The sequence below is a fragment of the Ambystoma mexicanum genome, chromosome 14, assembly GCF_040938575.1.
Source record: "Ambystoma mexicanum isolate Mex_15411 chromosome 14, UKY_AmexF1_1, whole genome shotgun sequence".
NCBI classification, from domain to species: domain Eukaryota; kingdom Metazoa; phylum Chordata; class Amphibia; order Caudata; family Ambystomatidae; genus Ambystoma; species Ambystoma mexicanum.
The window spans coordinates 664,939,882-664,963,874 of NC_090940.1; the positions used below are offsets into that span (position 1 = coordinate 664,939,882).

The 23,993-nt window shown below is 50.6% G+C and overlaps 1 protein-coding gene across 2 annotated transcripts in view; it reads right to left on the reverse strand.

The window, feature by feature from the left end:
- MTHFD1 (methylenetetrahydrofolate dehydrogenase, cyclohydrolase and formyltetrahydrofolate synthetase 1) overlaps window positions 1-23,993 on the reverse strand; it is a 517,055-nt gene that overhangs the window by 444,498 nt on the left and 48,564 nt on the right. For both annotated transcript variants that reach the window (XM_069638218.1, XM_069638219.1), the window contains exons 3-6: window positions 19,484-19,543; window positions 18,593-18,646; window positions 16,374-16,510; window positions 16,004-16,104 (exon numbers count right to left, since the gene is read on the reverse strand). In XM_069638218.1, the coding sequence (XP_069494319.1) occupies window positions 16,004-16,104; window positions 16,374-16,510; window positions 18,593-18,646; window positions 19,484-19,543 (352 nt within the window). The remainder of the gene's footprint in view (window positions 1-16,003; window positions 16,105-16,373; window positions 16,511-18,592; window positions 18,647-19,483; window positions 19,544-23,993) is intronic.

Here is a 23,993-nt window from a genome sequence, read left to right on the forward strand (position 1 = left end):
TTTCATCAAGATTGTCCATGATGCTAATCTGCTTGTTAAGAGATAGAGCCCAATCCGCCAGGTGTGTTAAGGTTTAACTTCCTGCGGTTACGAGTAATAGATATTTTAGGGAGAGGAGCTCTCTTTTCGTAATAATCCATCTGGATTGAAAAATGAATACAGAAATGATCAGACCAAGGGCATGCAAGCACCTGTTGATTGATGAGACTAAGATTTAGAGTGGAAACCTAATCAAGAGTATGTCCCTTGATGGGAGTCGGGACTCCAATATGTTGAAACATATCGAGGGAGTCGAGGATATTTTCCATATTTTTGGCTATAACATCAGTAGCACAACCCAACCATAAATTGAAATCACCCACAAGAAGTAATTTAGTTTTAGGCTTAAGGAAAGCTAGTAGTGAGCTATTGGGAGACGCTGCAAAGGTAGAGTCAATTGAGGGAGCTCTGTATAATACCACGACATTCAAGGTAGTTTCCGCATTAATAGATACTTTAACCCTCAAAAGTTCTGAGCCCTGTATAGAATTTATCTTACATTCCCAGGTTCTGAAATTAGATTTAGTAATAAGAGCAACACCCCCCTCCCCTACTCGAGGCCCTATCCATTCGGATAATATGATAACCTACTGGAGTAGCCAATTCCAATATGGGGTCAGCTGCTTCATGTCCCCAGGTTTCAGTAAAGGCACATATGTCCAAGTCTAAATCCTGAATCATAGCAGCTACCTGGGTAGCATGTTTTACAAGGGATCTAGTGTTTAGCAGCATGCATTTGAGGGAACAAGTTGTCCCACTGAGGGGATCCACACATAGCTGGGCATTCTTGATCATAGGCGACTCAAGGTTCAAATTGGTTTCAGGTAGATGGGGCACCTGTAATGTTAAGTCAGAGGAGGCTAATATATTCAGGGGGGTAGTGGGGCTATGGTTATAAGGCATTGAGTGGACGCTTAGGATATTTGTTAGCACATTTTTAACAATGTTAAAAACAATGCTGGTTCCTAGCTTCCGTGGCGAACCGGGGCAAACCGGCTTTGATGTGCCAGCGCTGACACGCCCGACGTGTCTTTTAGAGCCCGGGGAGCTACAAATAGCAAGGGAGTTGTAGTTCTTAGCGGCGCTTAACACGTGCACGGTGATATATAAGATCCTGATTTCACTCGTGCAAGCCTTCAAGAATACTTCTATCTAAAATCAAGCAAGATAAGTTCAAATACAATTCGCGCAGTATAAAACACAATTTGCAATTCCCTTTTTTAAAATGAAAGAGCTCAATTCTAATTCTACTCGAACAGCCCTAGTGCTGCTAATAAAATGGTATTATGGTGCATGTTAATGCAAAGCAGATCTTGCTACCAAACCCTTATGGGAAGAGGTCTGCCCCTTTGTTTGAGTAAAATCAATACTGTCTGTCCTAAAGAAGGGGGGGGGAGAATTGCCCTAACCAAGTATGCTCTCCACACTGGAAAGCCAGCCTGCCCATCTGGGCAACCACTCCACGTTTATGACCCTTATCCTGGAGGGTTACCTGGGATACTGGATTTGGTGAGGTCTTGGGTTCTTTTCTCTGTGAGTGAACAAATGGGGACGATCCTGACAAGTCGTCACAGTCAGCCTCACACTGAACTATGGACCAAGTGAGGCAAGAAGGAAAAAACAGTTTCCAGGGGAAAAGCCAAAGGCTGAAAATCCCCATCTTAAGGAGGTAGGTGTGGATGCAAGCAATGTAGGTCAAAGAATAGTCGGGAGGATTCAAAGTTCCAGTCATAGATGGGTAACAATGGAGGACTCAGAGCGACATAAGAGGAACATGAACCTGAGACCGAGACACAGGATCAGAACAGTCTTCCCCGGCAGCAGGCGAGCACCAGCTAAGAGTTGCGACGCACCAATCACAATCCGAAGGAGTCTGAACAATGCTGATCAGCGCACAGCATCTTGAAAAAGGCTAGACGGCTATATTGCGATTCCTGAGGGACATGGATGGACACCGGCATAGAATCTCCGAATCTTCCATTAAACTCACTGTACAGCAATATATTGCACTAATATTGTATAAATACTCTTAGGATATAGTGACCCGAACCATAACCAATGAGACGTCATTTCCCTGTGTGTACATAAACACAGAAGTAGATCGAATGATAAAAATGGGAACGGTCACTGCATGCTTTAGTAAACTGCTCTCCATTTTTTCATAATATCCGTTTCCTCGTTGAACTCTATAATTTTCCCTTTATATTACAGTGGACATTTACCATTGGAACATCTCAAAATCCCATTTGCTAATGGCATTGGGAGTTTAGGGCCATGTGCAGTACAGAACACAAGAATCTGAACTTTTCAGGCGTTTACGGGCATCCCAGGATGATCATTTGCAGAAATATGCAACGGGATGGGGGACCAACGCCCCTCGCCTGACGATAGGACCTGGTGCCGTCTGCCGTAACATGATGAACTGGAAAGGATGAGAACTGATGAAGGACAATTATGAAAGGGGTTATAGCCCTGGGAGAGGTGGGTGGATGCCAAGTTATGGAAAGTAGCGAGAGGTTGTGACTTCAGGGGGATAGAAGGGGAGTCAAGTTGGAGGTAGTGGTTGTGTTGGCTTGGGTAGAGGGGTGATATATTATGCTGTCCAAAATAGTTTTCTGTTAGGTAGATTTTTCTTATCGAGTGAAATTCTCCCCGCGTTGGGAGTCCCCCAGCATTTTTGCTGAACTATTGGATTTTTGGACCGATTCTCCTGAGTGAGTGGGAACCTTCTCACTCATTCATTCTTTTACTCTGACATTGGGAACCTTCTGGATTTCTTTTAGATTCATTTTAATGGAGTCATGCTTTCCTCTATTTTTTGGCATCTACAATTTATTATTGCAGCGCACAGCACTTTCTGTGCAGTGTTGCTGAGAAGCGCCTTGAGCTGACCTTTTTATTTTACCTGTACATTTTACCAGGGCAGGGGGACATCCTTCTGTCTCTTGTATTTGTGATATTGTCACGGCTCGCTCCCTTCGCTCCCGTTCCCGCCACTTGGGGGCATGTTTTGGGGTTTATTCCCTACTGGACATTTCCTTCGAACCCTATGCTACAGTGTTCTGATGAATTGGGAACGTTAAACCCTTATAATCCAAGTTACTTCCCTTCCGGATCCATTCCAGGTTTTTGGCAGCCAGCATGTTACTTAAATCAAATGACTATGTTTCCCAGAATGCCTTGGCTCACTGCTTCACCTCCTGCTTCCCAGAATGCCTGGCTCACTGCTTCATCTCCTCTCTGGCAGCCAGCATGTTACTTAAATCAAATGACTATGTTTCCCAGAATGCCTTGGCTCACTGCTTCACCTCCTGCTTCCCAGAATGCCTGGCTCACTGCTTCGTCTCCTCCCTTGCAGCACAAGGCTGGGTGGAGGATAGGCAACACCTGTGGCTGCAGGTGCAGCAGGCGGCACGCCTGAGGGGTGTGCTCGTTTAGCAGCTTTAAAAGCCTCAGTTTGCTTCAGTCCGGCGCTGGTCATTGTAGCAGTGTTCCTGTTGTGACTAGTCTCCTGTTCCTTGTTCCTGGTTTCTGTGCCTTGTACCTAGTTCCAGTCCCTAGCTTTTCTGCCCAGTTCCTTAGCTCCTGTATCTTGTTCCTCTGCCCTGGATTTCGGATTATGTGCTAATTGATTTATGCTTTTCCCTTTCTGTCTTCCTCTGTCTGCAGACAGCCTTTCTCTGTGCTTAACTCTTAGTTGCAGCCCAGGTTTCCGGTGCGTTCTGTCTCTTTATGCTGTCCTGGTTACTGAAAAGCTTGATGCATTAATCTTACCTTATTAGTATTTATTTACTACCTTTTTCCCTTGGTTGGGTGGGATAGGTTTCCTTTTGTAATAGCGTTTCCCCTGCTCCTGATCCTACTTCATTCAGAGTCCATTCCATATTTTCCATTGCACCTCTGCATTTACTTTCCATCGTATATTAGGTGTGGGTGTTGTTGTAACATGTTCCAGTGTGTATCCCCTTTTGTTTTCCTCACAAGTTAACATCACAATTCATACTTTCCCCTGACTACGGTTTTATGTATTTTGTTATCTTTAACCCTTTGCTTTTACAGCCTTCTGGGTTCCTGTTTGATCTACAGGGTTCGTGATATTACTGACATTCTAGTGGTCTTTCCGGTCCTCGTGAGTACTGTTTGAATGTTCCTTATTCAGTATTTTACAGTGCGTCAGTTCACAGAATCTGTACTTGCTTGCCCGCTACGTGGGTTTAGCGCTGTCAGTATCTGTAAGAGCATAGTGGGTAAAGAGTTTGCAGACTTTCCTTTCAGTTATAAGGAGGTCTTAAGTGTTTACCCTACATTCCTTTATTGTATATTGGTAATACTTTATTTGCACTCCTGGGTTATACATACACAAGCCTTGGGTATTTTATGCACGTTGTTAGATCCCAAGTTGTTCCCTGTGCAATTCTGTGCACTTTACCTCTTGCCATAGGCAAGGCCTTCTTCCTTTCTTAACAGATATCAGCAGATCCCACCTTATGTGGAGTGTAGAGGGGGAAAAATTAGGCCTCATTGCAGGTTTGGTGGTATCTCAGTGGTAAATCAGCCAAGATATAAACAAACTATTACCATTACCACTGGATTACAAGTGGCGGTAAGCAGGGTTAGTCCATTTCATTGAAGTCAATGGGGGATTTTGGCAGAATTACTGTGGTGGTAATTCCGCCAGAGGCAATTCTGCCGAAAGTTGCGTGAAAGTCTGCAGATTTACCTCCAGTTCAAGACTGGTGGTGTATCCTACAACTTTCCGCCAAAATCATAGTGGGGCAGGGCGGTGCAGTAATGCAGTAATACCACCACATTTTACCCACACCGCCCAACCTGTAAGGAGGCCCATTGGCTCCTTTTTCTCGCTGTTGCAGCAACTTTTAGTTGCTGTTACAAGTTCATCTGACAGGCTGGTGGCAGTGTAACTTTTACAGTGGATTTTTGTTGCAGGCTGCTTTCGCAGATGCTGTAGGGGACACAGGGGTCCCCAGTTTACTTAAATGGTGACTGTACTTTCCACAAAGAATCTGTGTGCGAAAGAACAGACAGGAAGAGGGGTGGTGACCGAAACTCTACTGGTCTTTGTCCTGCAGCATGCCTGCCTGGAACCAGTTTTTGCCCGGGGGCTGGATGTCCCCAGTGGACAGCCACCCCCGCCTCCAGGTTTGCATGATTGCATGGCTGGTGGTTGGTGGGATCAGCCAATTTTCTGACAAACGACTAGGGTCCTGGAACAGTCAACCACTGGAACTGAAGAACCGTCGAAAGACGTCCGCATCGACTGCCAGAGCTGTCCGAGTAACTGCTGCAGTCCCGATCTGAACTTCTGTGAGACGGGGAAACCCTGAAACAAATGACATCCTCACTTGGACTGGAATGTTGCGCCCCTACTTGAAGAACTGCGACCTCCACAGCCTACAATTCGCCAATGGGGTTCTGTGCCATTTTGCGGTGCAGCATCTTCTCTAAAAACCAGGACATCCTGTCCACCCGCTCAGCTTTGCCTGCTTCTCCCCCCATCCACCCCCCTCCTTCTCTGCCGTCCCTCTCTTTTCCCCTGACAAGGTTTCTAGACAAGTGTGATCTATGAAAACTTCATCAAAACCGGTTCTTCCCTGTTCTCCGAAAACCATCAAGGACCACATGGGCACCCTCTCTCCAGCCCTGGCTGACTTCTGCAACCACTCTTGGCTCCGGAACCTTCCCCTCCCGCTGAAGCACTCTTGTGCACCCTTCAAGAAACCCTCAGGCGACCACTCCCTTCCAGCTAACTATCGCCCGATCTCCATCACTCCTTTCCTGGGCAAACTCAAACTCCTAGAAAAGCTGGCCATCTCCCAGCTTCATCTTCAAAATGAATCTGTTGGTTGTCTCCATGAGCATCAGTCTGGCTTCAGAGCTGCCAGAAACACGGAAACTGCTCTTCTGAATATCCGTGAAGAACTTCTCTCGAATCTGAACTCCAATCTACCCTCTATGATATGGCATTTATAATGCACCTATACACAAGTGTTTCAAGGCGCGAGGGTTTCTTCATCCTAACGGTCAACCATGCCATCCTGCTCAACTGGCTCTGTGATAACCTAATCAGGCTATGGCCTTGCAGACTTCTTTCCTCTCGGGTCCAACTTGGGTCCTTCTTCTCCATCTCTCTCGACACCTGCAATGGTCCCCAGGGGTCTAACCTTTCTCCCTGGTTGTTCAACCAATACCTGGCAGCTCTCGCCCACCACATTGCTGATCTCTGCTCCAACTTCCAGTGCTATGTGGATGATACCCAGCTCGCTTTCAGGCTCCTCTCTGCCGCCTCTTCTGCTCTCATTCTGCTCTCATTCCGGATTGTCTGTCTGCAATCCAGGAGTGGTGCGTCGCCAAGGATCTCTGCCTTAATGCGAGCAAGATGGAGAGCCTCATCGGCACACCTGCACCCCTATTTCCCGCAACCCCGGCCGGCCTTCCTTGGCCGCCCTCCTTCTCCCACGTGAGGCCATAAACCTCAGGGTCATCGTCGACTCCTCACTATTCCCGACATCTCTAAGACGTCAAACTACCAACTACACAACCTCAGATGTAGTCTTCCTTTCCTCTCCTTCCCAGAGAGGCTCACTGTATCTAGAACTCTGGTTCTCTCTAGGCTGGACTACTGTAACAGCCTCTTTTTAAATGTGCCTGCCTCTACTCAGTTCAACTCATCCACAGGACTGCAAAACTTGTCCTTGGCCTCAAGCCCAGAGATCGCATCTCTCCAGCACTGAAATCTCTCCATTGGCTCCCAGTGGCTGCAAGGATCAAGTTCAAGACCCTTTGCATTGTCCACAAGGCCTTCTGGAGCCTGGGACCCAAATATCTCCAGCGTTCTCTTCTGAAGCATCTTCCTACTCGTGCTCTTTGCTCCTCCACCTTCAACTCCTTGAGGGTCAGTCGCCTTTCCAAGCAACAAGTTGGTGGTAAATCTTCCTCTTCGGCTAGTGCCTCCCTCTGGAACAGCCTCCCAGCCTATCTGAAACTTGAGGAGAACCATCTCTGGAAGCAGCTCAAGACTTTCCTCTTTGCTTCTACCTTCTTTCTTCCACTTCCCTGCTGATCACTTGTCTGATACTGCACTGGTGTACCTGGCTACCCTCTGAACCACGGACCCAGGTTCATGCCCTCCTAGTAGCACACCTGCACTGCCTCCTGGCAACCCTGCACTTGGGGCTGTATCTGCAACCCTACAAACCCCCTATTGCAGTTATCTAACATTTGTTCTCTGCACTGGCACCGGCTGGCTGCACTTGTTTTCGATGTTTGATCCTCTGCCTTACACTTGTTCCTCCTTCATTCTCACCTGCACTTGCGCAATGTCACTGGGTCTAGTAAGATCATTGTCTTGGCCCCCGCCCTACCACCGCCTCGTCGCGCCTTGAAACACTTGTGTATAGGCGCGCTATAAATAAAATATATCAGTTTCATCAGAAAATGTGCACACATCCGCCCGGAACTCCAAAGGCTGGAACCCGCTCCTGAAAGTCCCCTCAGCCTAGACGAGTACCAACAACCAGAGCAAAGTCTACCACACGCCAACCGTCATTCAACCAAGCCTTGGAAAGGGAGTCAACGAGCCAGTGCTGCGAAGATCTTCTGCTCCCCCCCCCCCCCCGCTTCCCCACAACTACTTCGGAGCAACCATCAGATCCATTGCAAGTTCTTTACTTCAGTCGCAAAGGCAAAGATTCCTCAACAGGTGCCTTTCGTCACCTCTCCTGGGGTATCGTCCGGCTGCACAAGCTTCTTCACTTACAAGGTACTGTTCAGCCCCTAATACTCACCTGGGGCCTGCTTTGTTGTTCCTATGCTTCGGAGATTTGCAGTTTAGCAGTTACTTGCATCCCCTCCCAGGCCTACATTGGGGTGGACAACCCTTTGTACTCTAACCCATATAAATCTCCTGCTACTTACCTGTAAACTTGAACTCTTCATAGACTATCCCTCGTTTGCGCTTACTTGCTTTTTTGCCCTCTGCCCTTGGCCACTGCCAGTGCCGCCCTCGACTCAGACTCAACTAGAATAGGGTTGCTCGTCTTAAGATTGGTTACGTATTACAAGTTGGTCTGAAGTTCACATACTTGTTTCAAACTGTTCTAAAGTATCATCCTTTGGATATTGCAACTATTCTGTGTTTAATGCTATTGTATGATAGTACTTAACTTACTTAGATGTATCAGCTTTAACATATATAAAATAAAGGCTTATTTTTATATGACTGCTATTTTGTAAGTGTTTCCTTGAACTAAGTTGATGCCCATGGGTTATGCGCGTTTATAAATGTAAAAATAAATACGTATATGCTCATAGTACTCTGTGCCTCACTACAGCCCGCATCCCTCCTAGAGTAAGTCTGGCCACTCAGCCATTGCTACGAAACCTTTGGGTAGTTCAGGCTAAACCTGTTCATCCAAAAGGGTCTTTCTAAAGTCTGGTCACAGGCAGGACTTTTGCAAAACCTCCTAACATTGTCGAATAAGGTTTTCACCACGCTTAAGACTAATTGGGTGATTATTTCTCAGTTTGTTGACAATACCAATTTAAATGCATTTATTTATTGTATTTTAGTCCATAAAGAACTTTTACAACACTGCATACAAAAATAGATTTACTATCCATCATTGACAGAAGAAAAAAACCGATAAAATATAAATATACATATCAATTCAGTACAATAATATACACAATGCAGTTTGGAAAAGAACTGACAAATCCAGGAGAGCCTCGCTTTGGGACTAGGGAAGTGAGCTTGCTTTGCGGATCACCCCCTGGGTTACAGGGTAAGGAACAAGTTACTTACCTGTAACTGTTGTTCTCCAGCATGGGTCTGGCATGGATTCACATGCTCATGAATATTCCCCGTCGTCAGGCTGGGAATCCTCGGTAAAGAAAAAACCAGTATCAGTTTCGTTTCTGATCCGTCTTTCGTAGTAATAACCAATCACTGGTCTCTGCGTCATACTGACCACAGCCAATGACTGCCCTCTACCTAAGTACCGCCTCTGGCAGCCATCTTCAGATTTGGAGCACGTGAAGTGGCAGTATGACCAAGTGAAGAGCCGCAGAGGGGTAGGCGGGAGGGTTCGCATGTGAATCCATGCCAGACCCATGCTGGAGAACAACAGTTACAGGTAAGTAACTTGTTCCTTCTCCAGCATGGGGTCTGGCATGGATTCACATGCTCATGAATAAAGAATACATAGCAGTATACACATGCACAACCACGGGAGGTGGCAAAGGCTCAACATTAAGCATAGCATCAAACTCAACGTTAAGCATCTTACCTCCTCACCAGGCTCACCTCAGGCGAACAGGTTGCGCAGCACTGCTTGGCCGACCCTGGACTCCTCCCTGGAATCCCGATCGACGCAGTAGAACTTCGTGAAGGTGTGCGTCGACCTCCACGTAGCAGCCCTGCATATGTCCAGCAGGGGCACACCAGAAAGGAGCGCCGTGGTAGCTGCGATCGCTCTGGTGGAATGGGCTCTCGGACGGCCGGGCAGAGGTCGGTTTGCCAACCGATGACAGTACATGATACAGCCGGAGAGCCATCTGGAAATGGAAGCCTTCGAGAGAGCCTTCCCCTGATTGACAGGTCCAAAGTTCACAAAGAGTTGTGACGTCTTCCGAAAACACTTCGTGCGGTCCACGTAGAACTTCAGCGCTCTAGCTACATCCAGCGAGTGCAAAGTCCTCTCAGCCGGCGACGAAGGCGACGGGAAGAATACAGGCAACACCAAGGGTTCGTTGAGATGGAATTCCGACGGTACCTTGGGCATGAAGGAGGGGTGCGTCCTGAGCACTACCCTCGTGTCGTGGAAAGTCAAGTACGGGGCCTTGCAGGAAAGGGCCTGGATCTCTCCCACTCGTCGTGCGGAGGTGATGGCCACAAGAAAAGCAGTTTTCCACGATAGAAACTTCAACGGGGCAGAGTGCAGAGGCTCGAACGGAGGTCCCATGAGCTTGGTCAGCACCACGTTGAGCTCCCACGCCGGGGCCGGAGCCTTCACCGGCGGGAACGATCTGAACAGTCCCTTCATGAACTCTTTCACCAGACGATCGAGACCACAAGGACGTCCGCCCCGTGGTTCTGGTGTATCGGGAGATCGCAGCAAGATGAATCTTGATGGACGCGTGTGCCAGTCCAGCTTTGGCCAGCGTCAGCAGGTACGGCAGTACTTGGGGAGCCGTAATCCGTAGAGGGTTAATCTTCTGTGTGTGGCACCAGACAGAGAACCTCTTCCATTTGTGTCCGTAGCATTTAAGAGTCGAGGACGCCCTGGCCTTTGCAAGAACCTCTCTGCAGTCGGCCGGTATGTCGTATCCTCCAAACTCTAGCGCTGCAGGAGCCAGGCCTGCAAGTTCAGCGACTTCGGGTCGTGGTGGAGGATGGCGCCTCCTTCCCTGGAGAGTAGATCCGCGTCCGCCGGCAGCTTGATCGGCAGGGACGCTGACAAGTCCAGAAGGTCCGGGAACCATATCTGCCTCGGCCACGAGGGTGCGACGAGGATCATCCTGCACCGTGACCTCTTGAGCAGGTTGACTAGCCGGATTAGCAGAGGCAAGGGAGGGAACGCGTAGAGGAACAGGCCCTCCCAGGGGAACGAGAAAGCATCGCCCATGCTCCTCGTCTGGGGAAACCTGCTGGCGAACCTCCGGCACTTGGTGTTCGTCGCCGTCGCGAACAGGTCGATCTGGGGTGTGCCCCACCGTCGGAAGAGGCGATCCACCAGATCCTGCCGTAGTTCCCACTCGTGGCACGAGCGCAGCTCCCTGCTGAGTGAGTCGGCGATGGTGTTTTTTATCCCTGCCAGATGAAACGGCACCAGAAAAATCCTTTGGGCGACGGCCCAATGCCACAGGTCCTGCGCCTCCTTGGACAGCGCTGGGGACCTGGTTCCGCCCTGTTTCCTGATGTAAAACATGGTGGTGGTGTTGTCGGTGAAGATCCTCACCACCTTGCCCTTGAGGGACGGAAGGAAAGACCCGAGGGCCCAAAACACTGCACGGAGCTCCAGGACGTTGATATGCAGGGACTTCTCCGTCGGGAGCCAGAGTCCCTTTGCGTGCAGATTTTCGGTGAGCGCTCCCCACCCTTCCAGGGAGGCATCCGTAGTCACAGTCTCCTGGTGGGCTGGGGTCTGGAAGTCCATGCCCGCCGTCAGATGCGCGCGGGTGCCCCACCACCGTATCGCTCGTCGGAAGTTCTCGTCGAGCTTGATCCTTTCCTCGAAGCTGCCCGTCGTCTGGATCCAGCGCGCATCCAGGAATTCTTGCAACGGGCGCATCCGGAGCCTGCACATGGGAATGAGGTAGATGCAGGAAGACATCATCCCGAGGAGGGACTTGATGGACCTCACTTTGGCCGCGTCGGCCACCAACATCCGTTGCACCTTGCCCACGATGGTCCTGGTCCTCTCCTCCGACGGGGAGGCCAGAAGGGACACTGTGTCGAGCCTCGCTCCCAGAAACAGTGCGACTTGCGCGGGCACCAGGTGGGATTTGGCGTAGTTCACGGAGAATCCCAGGTCCGTGAGGAGTTGGACGGTCCTTGCCGTGTGAACCACGGCGAGCTCCCTCGTCTTGGCGCGGATGAGCCAGTCGTCCAGGTAGGGGTAGACGTGGATCCCCTCGCGGCGCAGCTGCGCCGCCACCGGTGCGAGGCACTTGGTGAATACCCTGGGTGCCGACCGTAGTCCGAAGGGGAGGGCTCTGAACTGGTAATGACGCCCTTGGGCCACGAACCTGAAGAATTTTCGGTGCCCCTTTAGGATGGGAATGTGGAAGTAGGCATCCTCCAAATCCAACGACGATAGGAAATCCCCTTCCTCCAGGAGAAGTTGAGGGACGTGAAGTTCTTTCCTGGCCACGGGGGGACGCGCGGGCACCTTCTTTGAAACTCGAGCGCGTGGCCCCGGGCCAGGGCGTCCAGCACCCAACGGTCGGTGGAGATGGACTCCCACACGCTGACGAAGCCCGCCAGCCGGCCTCCCACCGGGGTGCTCCGGTGGGGGCCCGACCCCACGGCCGGTTCAATCCTGCTTGGACGCGGCCTTGCCGCCTTGACCTCCTGGGCGACGACGGCGGGGTCCGCTAGACTTGCCTCGTCCTCTGTAGGCCTCTTGCGACGACGAGCGGGCCGCTTGACGGTAGGAAGCGAAACCGCCGCCGGAACCTCTGGAGGCGCCCTTGCCTCCGCTGCTCCGAAAGGGCGTCCGACGTTGCTGCAGAACTCCGAGGGCCCGGGCCGTCTCAGTATCCGCCTTGATGGCCTGAAGGGAATCGTCCACTGTCTTCCCAAACAGGTTGTTCCCGTCGAAGGGCATGTCCAGGACTCTGGTCTGGACGTCCTGCCGGAAGTCCGTAGCTTTGAGCCATCCACGACGTCGAAGGCAAACGCCGTTGCCCAGCTGGCGGAACCCAGTGTCGGCGATGTCCGTCGCCACGGTGATGGCGTGGTCCGAGGCCACCTCACCTTCCTGCAGGATCTCCAGGGCCTCCGCCCTCTTGTCGTCCGGCAGAAAATCCAGTAGGGGAGCTATCTTGTACCAGAGCTCCCTGTCGTAGCGAGCCACGATAGCCAAGGCGTTGGCCGCTTTAATCGTCGTCGCTGCCGACGAGATGACTCTACGTCCCATAGCATCCAATTTCTTACCCTCGCCGTCCGGCGGGGAAGTCGATGTGGAGGCCGCACCCCCCCCCGCTTTCTTCCTGGCTGCCGCGGAGACGACGGAATCCGGGGTAGGCTGCGCCCGGAGGCACAGGGGGGCCGTATCCGGGACCCGGTACTTTTTCTCGTACCGGTCTCTTCTAGCTGGCGTCGTGGAAGGGTTCTTGAGGAGGGAAAGGCCCTCATCCCAAATGTCGTCCAACAGAGGCACTGCGAGGACCGTCTTCCTCTTGGCCTCGCGCCGCTGATAAAGGAAGCCTTCCTTTTTCTTCTCCTCAGGGCAGAGTTGGAAAAGCTCGGAAGCCCTGGAGATCATGGAGTGGAAAGATCCGATCTCGTCAGGCGGAGAAGCCCTGGCGGGAGGCGACGACGGAATATCCTCGTCGTATGCCTCGTCGTCCGTACCCGTCGCTGCCGTGTCAGTCCCCGTATCATCCCCTCGGGTGGACGGGGAGGAGGGCTGGACGGGGCGCGACGGTTGAAAAGGAGGTGGTGGATGGATCCTTCTTTTCTTGGTAGGGGGAGCACCAGAAGGTCCCGGTTCTGGATCCCCCGACGGGAGAGGTTCCTCCGTCGGTAACGGTAGTCTCGTCCTTATCTCGGAGCATAAGGACTGTATGGCCAACAAAATGGCCGCCGAGTTGTCTTGCGGCGCTGGCAGAGGGGAATCCGACGGGCGAGCAGGGGCCCCGTCGGTACCCTCGACGATGTCGTCGTCGTCGTCACCTGCGTCGGGGTCCATTCCGACGGGCTGGCCTTCTTCCACGCCTAGGCCGTGGCTTAAGACCTCGATCAGCTCCTCTTCTGAGGTTGAGGCCGAATCTACGACGACGCCCTGCCCCCCCTTCTTCCCCACGGGGGGTTTCACGGGGGTCCTATCGATGGGCACAAAAGAAGACTCCCTCCGAGGAGGCAGGGAGATTCTAGGCCCCGAGGTCGCCACCACTGGCGCAGCCTCCACAGGCTGAGCCAGGGCCGCCGCGACCGTTTCGATAGAGGGCTTGGTCGGATGGATCAAGGCCTTCACCACCTTAGGTGCGCTCACCGCCTTATCCTTGAGGGAGGGGGCACTGCCACGCTCCTCCTCTGCCTTAGAGCTCGACCGGGGCCTCTCCAGGAGTTTCGCCGGGTGCTCGGCCTTCCTCTTACCCGACCCAGAGCGTTGGCTCGTGGTTGATGGTGCCGGGGAGGGTGCGCCCTGCCTGGCGCCCGTAGAGCCCGACCGTTCGGCGCTCCCGGTGCCAGCGGACTCGCGGTGCTTAGCCTTATGTTGGGCCCCCGTCGCCGGGGCGCCCTCAAAGGTCTTAGAAGACCGCTCGGATTTCTTCTTCTCGCCAGACGGGCTCTTACCCTCCAGCCAGTTGGCGAGACGTTGATGGCGGTCCTTCATGGTCCGTTCCGACATGTTGCCGCAAAACGCACAGTCCTTCTCCACGTGCGTCTTGTCCTCATGAAGGCAGTAAAGGCAGAAAGAGTGTTCGTCCTCCTTAAAGACGTTCTGCAGCTGGCATCCAGGGCAAACCCTGAACAGCTTTCCGGGCGTCGAGCTTCCCTTCTCCTGGGCCATCTCCGAGACCGGGCCTGAGAAGCTTCTGGAGTCCTCCGAAGTGTAGCTCGACGAAATCTTCACCCTTGAGGGGCGCAGACGAATCCGACACGGGTCCCCGTGGATCGGATATAGAATCGGTGGAGCTTGAGGCTCTTTTGACCGAAAGAATCGAGTTTTTGTGAAAAAGCGTGAAAAAATAGCACTAACGCTCGAGAGCAATAGCACGAGGATCCCAACACATGAACGTGCGGTAAAAATCTGAAGATGGCTGCCAGAGGCGGTACTTAGGTAGAGGGCAGTCATTGGCTGTGGTCAGTATGACGCAGAGACCAGTGATTGGTTATTACTACGAAAGACAGATCAGAAACGAAACTGATACTGGTTTTTTCTTTACCGAGGATTCCCAGCCCGACGACGGGGAATATTCATGAGCATGTGAATCCATGCCAGACCCCATGCTGGAGAAGCAGGATTCCTCTGGAGGACAGGAAAACCCCAGAGAGGGGTAAAAATACCCTCCCCCAGACACAAACCTTTATAGGTCATTTGGGGACTAGGTTGTATAACCACCTGCAATCATGGCAGTCTCTGCTTCGGACACTACCCATCATGTCCAATCTCCATGGAAGAAGGGAGATAATCAGCCCATTTGAGGGTCATCCCTGGAAGACCCAATCAGGAGAGAATCTGCGCAAGTCCTGCAGGAGTTCAACCGCAATGGGAGGTCACAGAGGGTGTGGTGGCCGGAGTGAGAAGGAGAATGTCAGCCCTGGCGTGCAGGTCCGCAACAAGCACTGGGAAATGTGCAGCACAGTCCAGCATGCTGGGAAGGGGTGGAGAAATAAGAAGAAACCACAGCGGGGACTGAGAAAGAGGACAGCTACAGGCGGGGGAGAGACAAAGAAAACCCTGGACTGCAGAGAACAAAGAATCCTAGAGTGAGGACTAAGAAGAAAAAAAACCCACTAGACGGTTGAGAGACCAATAACCACAGAGTGGGAGCTCGAACACCAGAGTTGGGAATCAAGAAAGATGCAATGTATCCCCTATGGGAGAAAGACTGAAAGAAACCCAGAGTGGTAATAGACACAGGGGCTTGGATAGCATTCCACAAACCGTACACATAGGCAACGTCCTATGACAAAGATATGGTTGCAGGTCGGAAGCCAGCAGCCAACCTTCCAGGGGGTAATTCTTCCCCACTCTGGCTTTGCTGTTTTGCTATTCTTTTTCTTTAGAAGGACAAGGAGGAGGATTAGGTTAGAATAAGCTTCCAGACAAAGGACATCATTTAATTGAAGACCTCCTTACACCCCAATGAGCACCCTTTTTACTTGTTTTGGTTATATCATAGGGCTTAGATCAACTCCGCATTCATAATGACCACACAACCATATACATGAGAATACATTTTTCTGTTTTAAAGGGTTCTACGTTATTTTTCCGCAGGATTTTTCGCTGCGGGACTTTTCATCTGCGTTTTTTTTAATCTCAAAAAACCCTGCTTTTTTTAAAATTATTCCCTTTCACCCTCAAATATTTAATTTTTAACCCCCCCCAAAAAAACGGCGATGAAGTCCCGCTACGAATAATCCCACGGCAAAAGAACTGTATACCGTTTTAAAGAATGGTCAGATTTCTATAAATCCTAGGTGTGAAAGGCCACATTTTCAAATTTGTCCTTAAATATGGAGCTATACAACTAAAAGCAGTGTTCTTCTCACCGGTCTGTCTGATGAGCTCCATGCATCCTTTTGGGGTACAGGGGATGAAGCAGTCTCCAAGGTCTCCTCTAGCAAGTTTCCCAGCATTCATGCTCGTCAAGCTAAGAGAAGGCAGGAAAAGGAACCATAAAAACATTGCAATAAAAGCCACAAGCACGGCTCATCATCCGATTGAACAGTAACATCCAGTTGAGTTTCCAAACATACATTATCACTTATATGTAGTTTTTATAAAACATTCCTTGGGGTGGTCCTCAAAATGAGATAATGTTCCACTGGAATCGCAATCTGCATTGTAATCCCAACCAGTGACTGAAAAGGTGCTACATTTTCAGATTACAAAAGACTAAAAAAATAAAGTCATGTTTACCCATCAACATCTTTGCTGGCGGATACTGCGTTGGTCACCCTCTCAGTGTTCATGGGGTTCTCTGAATCCAGAGGCAACTGGACAATTAACCCATGAATGGCTGAATCTTCATTCAAAGAAGTGATACACTTGAGCACCTAGCAAAAAAAAAAACACTGAGCAAATAAAACTCCTCGAAACCAAACAGGCAGTACCCCTTTTAATAACATTAACAGGCCTCAATCATTACAGTCATACTTGCGTCTAAAACAAAACAGGAAAAGCAGCACACCAACATAAAATTCTCCACCACTACGATGCGCTGTAGGGAGCCATCAGGGAGCCAAGGAGCCGTCAGAGGAAGAGGGAACCTCTTCCCCCTCTTCGTGATCCTGCCTCCACCCACCGAGCCTGGAATGGCCCTTTGGGGCTGGCAACTTGCAAAAGAGCAAGATGATCCCATGGCCTTACAGGTCTCGTTTCAAACGCAGGGTTTTGGTATTATGCTACAACTGTGTAACTCAATTGTTCGTTTTGTCAGCTATGAAAAGCTCAGCATTAGTGTACCCCCATAGTCAATGTTAAGAACTATAACATCTGTACCGACTGGCGTTTTGCGTTATGAATAGTCTAGCTGTGACCCCATTGTCACCTTGTACAAGCAGGGTAGATGCCAAGTTCACAGGAAATGGGAAGGCACAAGACTTGAAATTGGTAATGGTCTGGCGCAGGACCACTATGGAGAGTGGCTTTCCCTGGGCAGCTGCGTCCTTTGTATTTGAATGCGTTGAAACTGCTGCGATGTTGCTTCGGGCTGCTAAATGGCATTTATTTAGGCGATACAACCCATGTACCAACCACAGACAGCCCTAAGGTAGAGTGGCCCCTCAGTCTATGTAGATGCTGTATGGGTGAAGAAGAAGGCAACTGACCAGGAGGTGTCATGGTGGTTGGCAAAGTCTTCTTGAATTATAAAACCGGACTAGCCTTAATTATAAGAGGGGGTTCCCTGCCGCAAACTAAAAAACGAAATGACAAGTCAGAATGGCCGTATACTGAAAAAGCCGCCATCCCGAGTCAAACCCCTACTTCTGTCCCTCACGCTACGACTAAAGAGTTTTAATCAAAAGTAAAGTTCTCACAAGGAGAAGGACTCCCTTCTCCTGGTGCCTTAAACGAAAGTCTCGCCAGTACTCCAATCGATACATGGGGGAATGACTCCCTTGCTCTGGATAATGGTGTCACAAAAGTTACAGATGTGCCCAGGGAAATGACTCCCTTTTCCGGGGAATGTTTCTACAAAGTTCCAGTTGAGCAGGGGGGGGGGGGTGTCCCCCTTCCCCAGTCTTAGACAACTTTCATAATAGTTCCGGGATCTCCTTAGCCAGTCGGTGATCTTTCCTTTACCACCGTTTGGAGGGTTCCTCCCTCAGATATTACTATGTACTTATTTGGGTCCCATACCTGGTTGGCTCCCCATTTCTTGTCAGGCCCACTTGGTTCACTCGCCTGCTAAGTACTGCCACAAGGAATATGACTTGCATGCCAATAACCGTGACTTGGTTAGGGTCCCAGATCCTGGTTTCTCTCCTTTGGTTTGGCCCACTTGGTTCACTCCTCTACCAAGTACTGCCACAAGGAAAAGGCTTCTTATCGTTACTCCTCTACAGTTTCTCTCTCCCGCACCGCCAAGCTCCTTCCGGTGTCGCTACCTTCGTTGGCTCCACAGCTCTTGGCCAGTTCTTGCATCTTCTAGCAGGCTGCATGGGCATCTCTGGCTTCTGCTGCTCGCTCCAAGTAACTTTTTCCTGGTCCCTTGACCTGTGGCGTAGGCGGAGGTACTGGACCTCACGGTACACCTCCCAGAGGTCGCGCAGCTGTCTTCCAGGCTGCAGTCCCATCTTTAACCAGCTCCACAACACCGGGCAAAGGACTCTCATAGGAATAGGATGTGTGCCGGGGTAAAGGTGAACAGTTAAAGCATAAGCTTGTGATGGGAGTGGAGCAGGAAGAGGGGTAGTCAGTGATGGTAAAGCTTGGATGCACGATTACCACGAAGGGAAGCAAGGAATGGATAATGCACTGGGTGGTGTGAAGGACTTTGCTGGCAGTTATAGGAATCTCTTACCTTTGGGAAGCAATAACCTACAGCCCGTGGATGTGCATGGAGGAACGCGCATGCCCTCACTCACGGTCCACGCAAACAGTCGAGCATTACACACTGGCCAAGAAACACATACCTCGGTTTCAGTTGCCGTCTTCGGAAGTTTTACATGTTTAGCATTAATTCCAATCTACAAATTAAACAAATGCCAATATAATTAAACAGATCTGAAAACACCACATGTTCAAAAGCTTTAAGTAACCAGATATTTAAAAGGACTGCTCAATGTGAAGGGCATCTCTGGCTTGCATGGCACTTCTGATCCACTGAAGGTGGTTAGATGCCCTTGCAGGCTGCTTTTGCAACCTGCTTCCTGGTGGAATGAAAGCACATTTCCCCCCTTGCGGTTGGTTGCCTTCTTGGATGACAGGGAAGGACCAAGGCCCTCAGTGCACCGAAGTGTACATAGTTGGGATTCATGATGCAGTTCTGAAAACATTTGTCTACTTTATATTTTTAAACACTTGTTTTTTAAACTGCAAAGGCAACCGGAACACAGGCAGACATACTTGCATATCTGGTAAAGGACGGCAGGGTAAAGCTTGCTTATTGAACAAACACCTTGAATAGGGAAGCGTGGCAGGGGGCGGATGTCAGGATTTTAATTCACATGCAGTTGTAAAAAAAGAAAAAAAAGAAAAAAGCGGCCCTAAAAGGACTTGGGAAACGTGGGTTCCTCAGCTCTCTGGCATCATCAGAACCCCCTAAAGTAGATTAAAACACTCGAGTGGGCGGGGCGCTTTCTAGCCATCCAGCCTTAATGTGGCAAACTAGTTCTGCAGGTTACATTGAGGTACTCAGAGAAATCAGGAACAAATCTCATGCATTAGAACCCAACATACCTGCTTGTCCTCAAGTAGAGCTTGCACTAAAATGGCAGCATCTGGCCCAGATGAATGTATTAGTAGAACAGAGAAATGGTGTGCCAGAATGAAAAGGTTCACTGAGCAAAGTAGGCCAAACTCACCTCGGTAGCGGCTCTCAGCTTCATGTTAATGTAGAGATTGGAATCATCGCGGTCTCCCACCTGCAGGGACGAAGACAGGTGTTTAGATACTGGCGTTTTTGCAGCTCGGAGTGCAAGTACAACAGGCAAGCTTGCATGGGTGCTTAGTTGGGATGTATGATCACCTCCTTTTTCTTCCTCGTATAAACCATAATAGTATGCAGTTGGCACTAGAAATGGCAGCAGGTTACATAGATTCAAGCCCAGTAAGACCATTCTCTACTGGAGAGGCTGTGGGAGGTTGGGTTTCATGCAAGGTGTAGGAGTTTAAGGATTCCTGTCCTGGGGTCTGATCTAATGCTGGGGAGCAGATTGGGGACTCCATCTCGGAGGATCCTACCTTTCTGTTGCTGGAAGCCTCCGGTGCTTTATTTTTTTCGGGAAACAAATAATTTGTGAATACTGTAAACCTTGTGTTAAATGGTGTATTTCTATTTGGGGCAAGCCAGACGTCCCATCTAAGTTTGCGGCATGCTAGATGCTGGAATTACATAGAGATGGAAAGACTGCACTCCTACTCTCCCATTTTCCCTTTCTACAGTATGCCGCAAAAGCCAACGTAGGCCTACACAGCAAGATCAGGCTATGAGCAATAAAACTGGTTGGACCTATGAATACGTGCCACTGTGCCAATATTGTCAACTATGGTTGCTGAAGGGGAAAAGGGCTTGCTGTGTCAGCTATGGCTGCTGAAGGGGAGGGGCCTGCTGTGTCAGCTATGGCTGCTGAAGGGGCTTGCTGTGTCAGCTATGGCTGCTGAAGGGGAAGGGGCTTGCTGTGTCAGCTATGGCTGCTGAAGGGGAAGGGGCTTGCTGTGTCAGCTATGGCTGCTGAAGGGGAAGGGGCTTGCTGTGTCAGCTATGGCTGCTGAAGGGGAAGGGGCTTGCTGTGTCAGCTATGGTTGCTGAAGGGGAAAAGGGCTTGCTGTGTCAGCTATGGCTGCTGAAGGGGAGGGGCCTGCTGTGTCAGCTATGGCTGCTGAAGGGGAGGGGCCTGCTGTGTCAGCTATGGCTGCTGAAGGGGAGGGGCCTGCTGTGTCAGCTATGGCTGCTGAAGGGGAAAAGGGCCTGCTGTGTCAGCTATGGCTGCTGAAGGGGAAGGGGCTTGCTGTGTCAGCTATGGCTGCTGAAGGGGAAGGGGCTTGCTGTGTCAGCTATGGCTGCTGAAGGGGAGGGGCCTGCTGTGTCAGCTATGGCTGCTGAAGGGGAGGGGCCTGCTGTGTCAGCTATGGCTGCTGAAGGGGAAGGGGCTTGCTGTGTCAGCTATGGCTGCTGAAGGGGAAGGGGCTTGCTGTGTCAGCTATGGTTGCTGAAGGGGAAAAGGGGGCCTGCTGTGTCAGCTATGGCTGCTGAAGGGGAGGGGCCTGCTGTGTCAGCTATGGCTGCTGAAGGGGAGGGGCCTGCTGTGTCAGCTATGGCTGCTGAAGGGGAGGGGCCTGCTGTGTCAGCTATGGCTGCTGAAGGGGAAAAGGGCTTGCTGTGTCAGCTATGGCTGCTGAAGGGGAAGGGGCTTGCTGTGTCAGCTATGGCTGCTGAAGGGGAAGGGGCTTGCTGTGTCAGCTATGGCTGCTGAAGGGGAAGGGGCTTGCTGTGTCAGCTATGGCTGCTGAAGGGGAGGGGCTTGCTGCGTCAGCTATGGCTGCTGAAGGGGAGGGGCCTGCTGTGTCAGCTATGGCTGCTGAAGGGGAGGGGCCTGCTGTGTCAGCTATGGCTGCTGAAGGGGAAGGGGCCTGCTGTGTCAGCTATGGCTGCTGAAGGGGAAAGGGCTTGCTGTGTCAGCTATGGCTGCTGAAGGGAAAGGGCCTGCTGTGTCAGCTATGGCTGCTGAAGGGGGAGGGGCTTGCTGTGTCAGCTATGGCTGCTGAAGGGGAAGGGGCTTGCTGTGTCAGCTATGGCTGCTGAAGGGGGAGGGGCTTGCTGTGTCAGCTATGGCTGCTGAAGGGGGAGGGGCTTGCTGTGTCAGCTATGGCTGCTGAAGGGGAAGGGGCTTGCTGTGTCAGCTATGGCTGCTGAAGGGGAAGGGGCTTGCTGTGTCAGCTATGGCTGCTGAAGGGGAAGGGGCCTGCTGTGTCAGTTATGGCTGCTGAAGGGGAAGGGGCCTGCTGTGTCAGCTATGGCTGCTGAAGGGGAAAGGGCCTGCTGTATGCTATATCTGGACACGGTTTTCATTCTCAATATGTTAAAGTTGGATAAAAAAAAATCATTGCCAGCAAAATACCTCTATTGGGAATTGGAGTTACTTTTTTATTCCGTACAAAAATAATATCACTCCCCCTAAAAAATGGGGCTTAAACACTACCACTGCTAAATCCTACTTTCAGCCTCGAGTGCCATTGCCATTTTCCTATGTAGTCCTTTTTGAGCGTTGTTCATTTCATGGCTAGCCGCAGCCCCGCAGATAAGTGGTCCATCTGTCCCTTCTGCTCTTGCCTTCCCTACATCCAAACATACCCAAAGAGCTTTGGGCCGAGGAGGATTGGCGTTAGACATCTCCTAGACAGCTCATTTGCAACTCCTCCCCAATTAACTTCCAGTGGACTTTTCCTCCTCCTCCAATTTGGATAGTTAAGAGTTTGGTGCACAAAGGGACCAACGCTGAGGCTCCTGCCTGAGGCGATTAGCACACTACTGAAAAACACAGGCAAAACACTACATTGATTCATTGCTATTAAGGCAGCCAAAAGTAGATCTCATTCGAAACTTCAAGCCTAAGAATGACGACTGTATTCCCTTGTTCCCTTCCAGCTTTGAAGAACTTCACCTGTGTATAAGCGCTTTACAAATACATAATGACAATGAGCTCTCTGAATGTATACAAATCTGCAGCGATTTGCCAGTATAGAGATCTCTGAACACAACCCACAGGATCTCAATTTTGCCCACAATTTTCTGCCATTTACTTTAACAAATGCTCTAGACAGATTAATGAAGGCAGCGTAAATGGTTTATTTATTTTTTTAGACAGAATAAATGTAGAACTATCCCATTCCAGGTTGTCACTCATTTTTTAACGAAACCCAAACTGCATTTTGTTTATTCCATTTGTATTATAGGATCAGCGTTCCCGACTCGAGGCAAATATTTTCCCCACTGACTCTAGAAACGTAATGGGTCTATAATTGGACTGTAAATTCTCTTGTCCCTTTTTATAGACACCATCATCCACTCCAAACTCACCCTCTGTTCTCCTCTGGTCGCCCCTCTCTCCTGAAATGACCACCCTCTCCTCTCCACTCAACTGTGTCGCTATGGCCCTGTGACAACTCCTCAAAGCTCTGCTAACATCGTTCATGAACATCAATCCGATGAAACGAGTGACAGCTTCTGCATTCTTCCACCTTCATTCCCCCATGCCCACAACACAGACTACCACTGATTCTACCCTCAACACCCTCTACACACCCTCTACCTGTCCATTACCAACACCCTCGACATCCTTGCCCCAGTCTTGAGGATCCGCCTGAAACCTGCCTCCAAGCTTAACACCTGGTACGACTCCGAACTCACAGACCAAAAACATAAGTGCAAAGCTGCAGAAAGGAAGTGGCAAACCTCAGGTTCACCCTCTGACAAAGTGACCTGCCGCCTGATCCAGGGACACTACAGCCTCTCCATCCAGGCTAAAAAAAAGCACTCACATTCAGGCACGAGTGTCCAATGCATAACCCGGCTGAACTCAAAATTTGCAGCGAACTTGCCAACCCGTGCGCAATATCTCCTGCCCCTACTCCTTGCCAGGCCCTTTGCAATTCAATCGCCTCCCTTAATTTCCAAAACCCAAGGAATACTGAACAGCCTCATCACACATTTCCAACCCAACCTCACCCCCCTTACACCCGCCCTCCGCCTCCAGCTTCCTCCTTGGCTCCTGCCACCTCTGAGGAAGTCACCAGAGTTGTCAACTCCATGAAGGTCTCTTCCAGAACCATCAAGTACATCTCCGCTCTCACCCCTACTCTTGTTGATCTCTGCAACCACTCCTTTGCTACCGATTCTTTACCATCCTCCCTCAAGCACTCCCTTGTGCACCCCTCCTTAAAAACCCTCTGCAGACCCTTCCTACCAAGCCAACAACCAACCCATTTCCATCACGCCCTTCCTGAGGAATTTGCCTGAGAAGTTGGCCCTCCCTCAACTCATACCGAACTTGTTGCGGTCTACACGACCACCAGTCTGGATTCCGAGCAGCCAGAGGCACGGAAACAAACGCCTGTGAAGAACTGCTCACATCCCTTGATTCCAACTCCCCTGCCGTTGTCCTCTTCCTTGATCTCTCTTTGGCATTTGACACAGAATCATTCCATCCTCATAAAAAGGCTGCATAATACCCTTGGTATCGCGGATCAGGCACTGGTCTGGCTCACCTCTGTTCTAACAGACCGTTCCTCCAACACCATTCTGGGCCCATTCTCCTCCCCTACTTCCTCCACCTGTGGCGTCCCCCAGGGATCCATTCCTCGCCATGGCTCTTT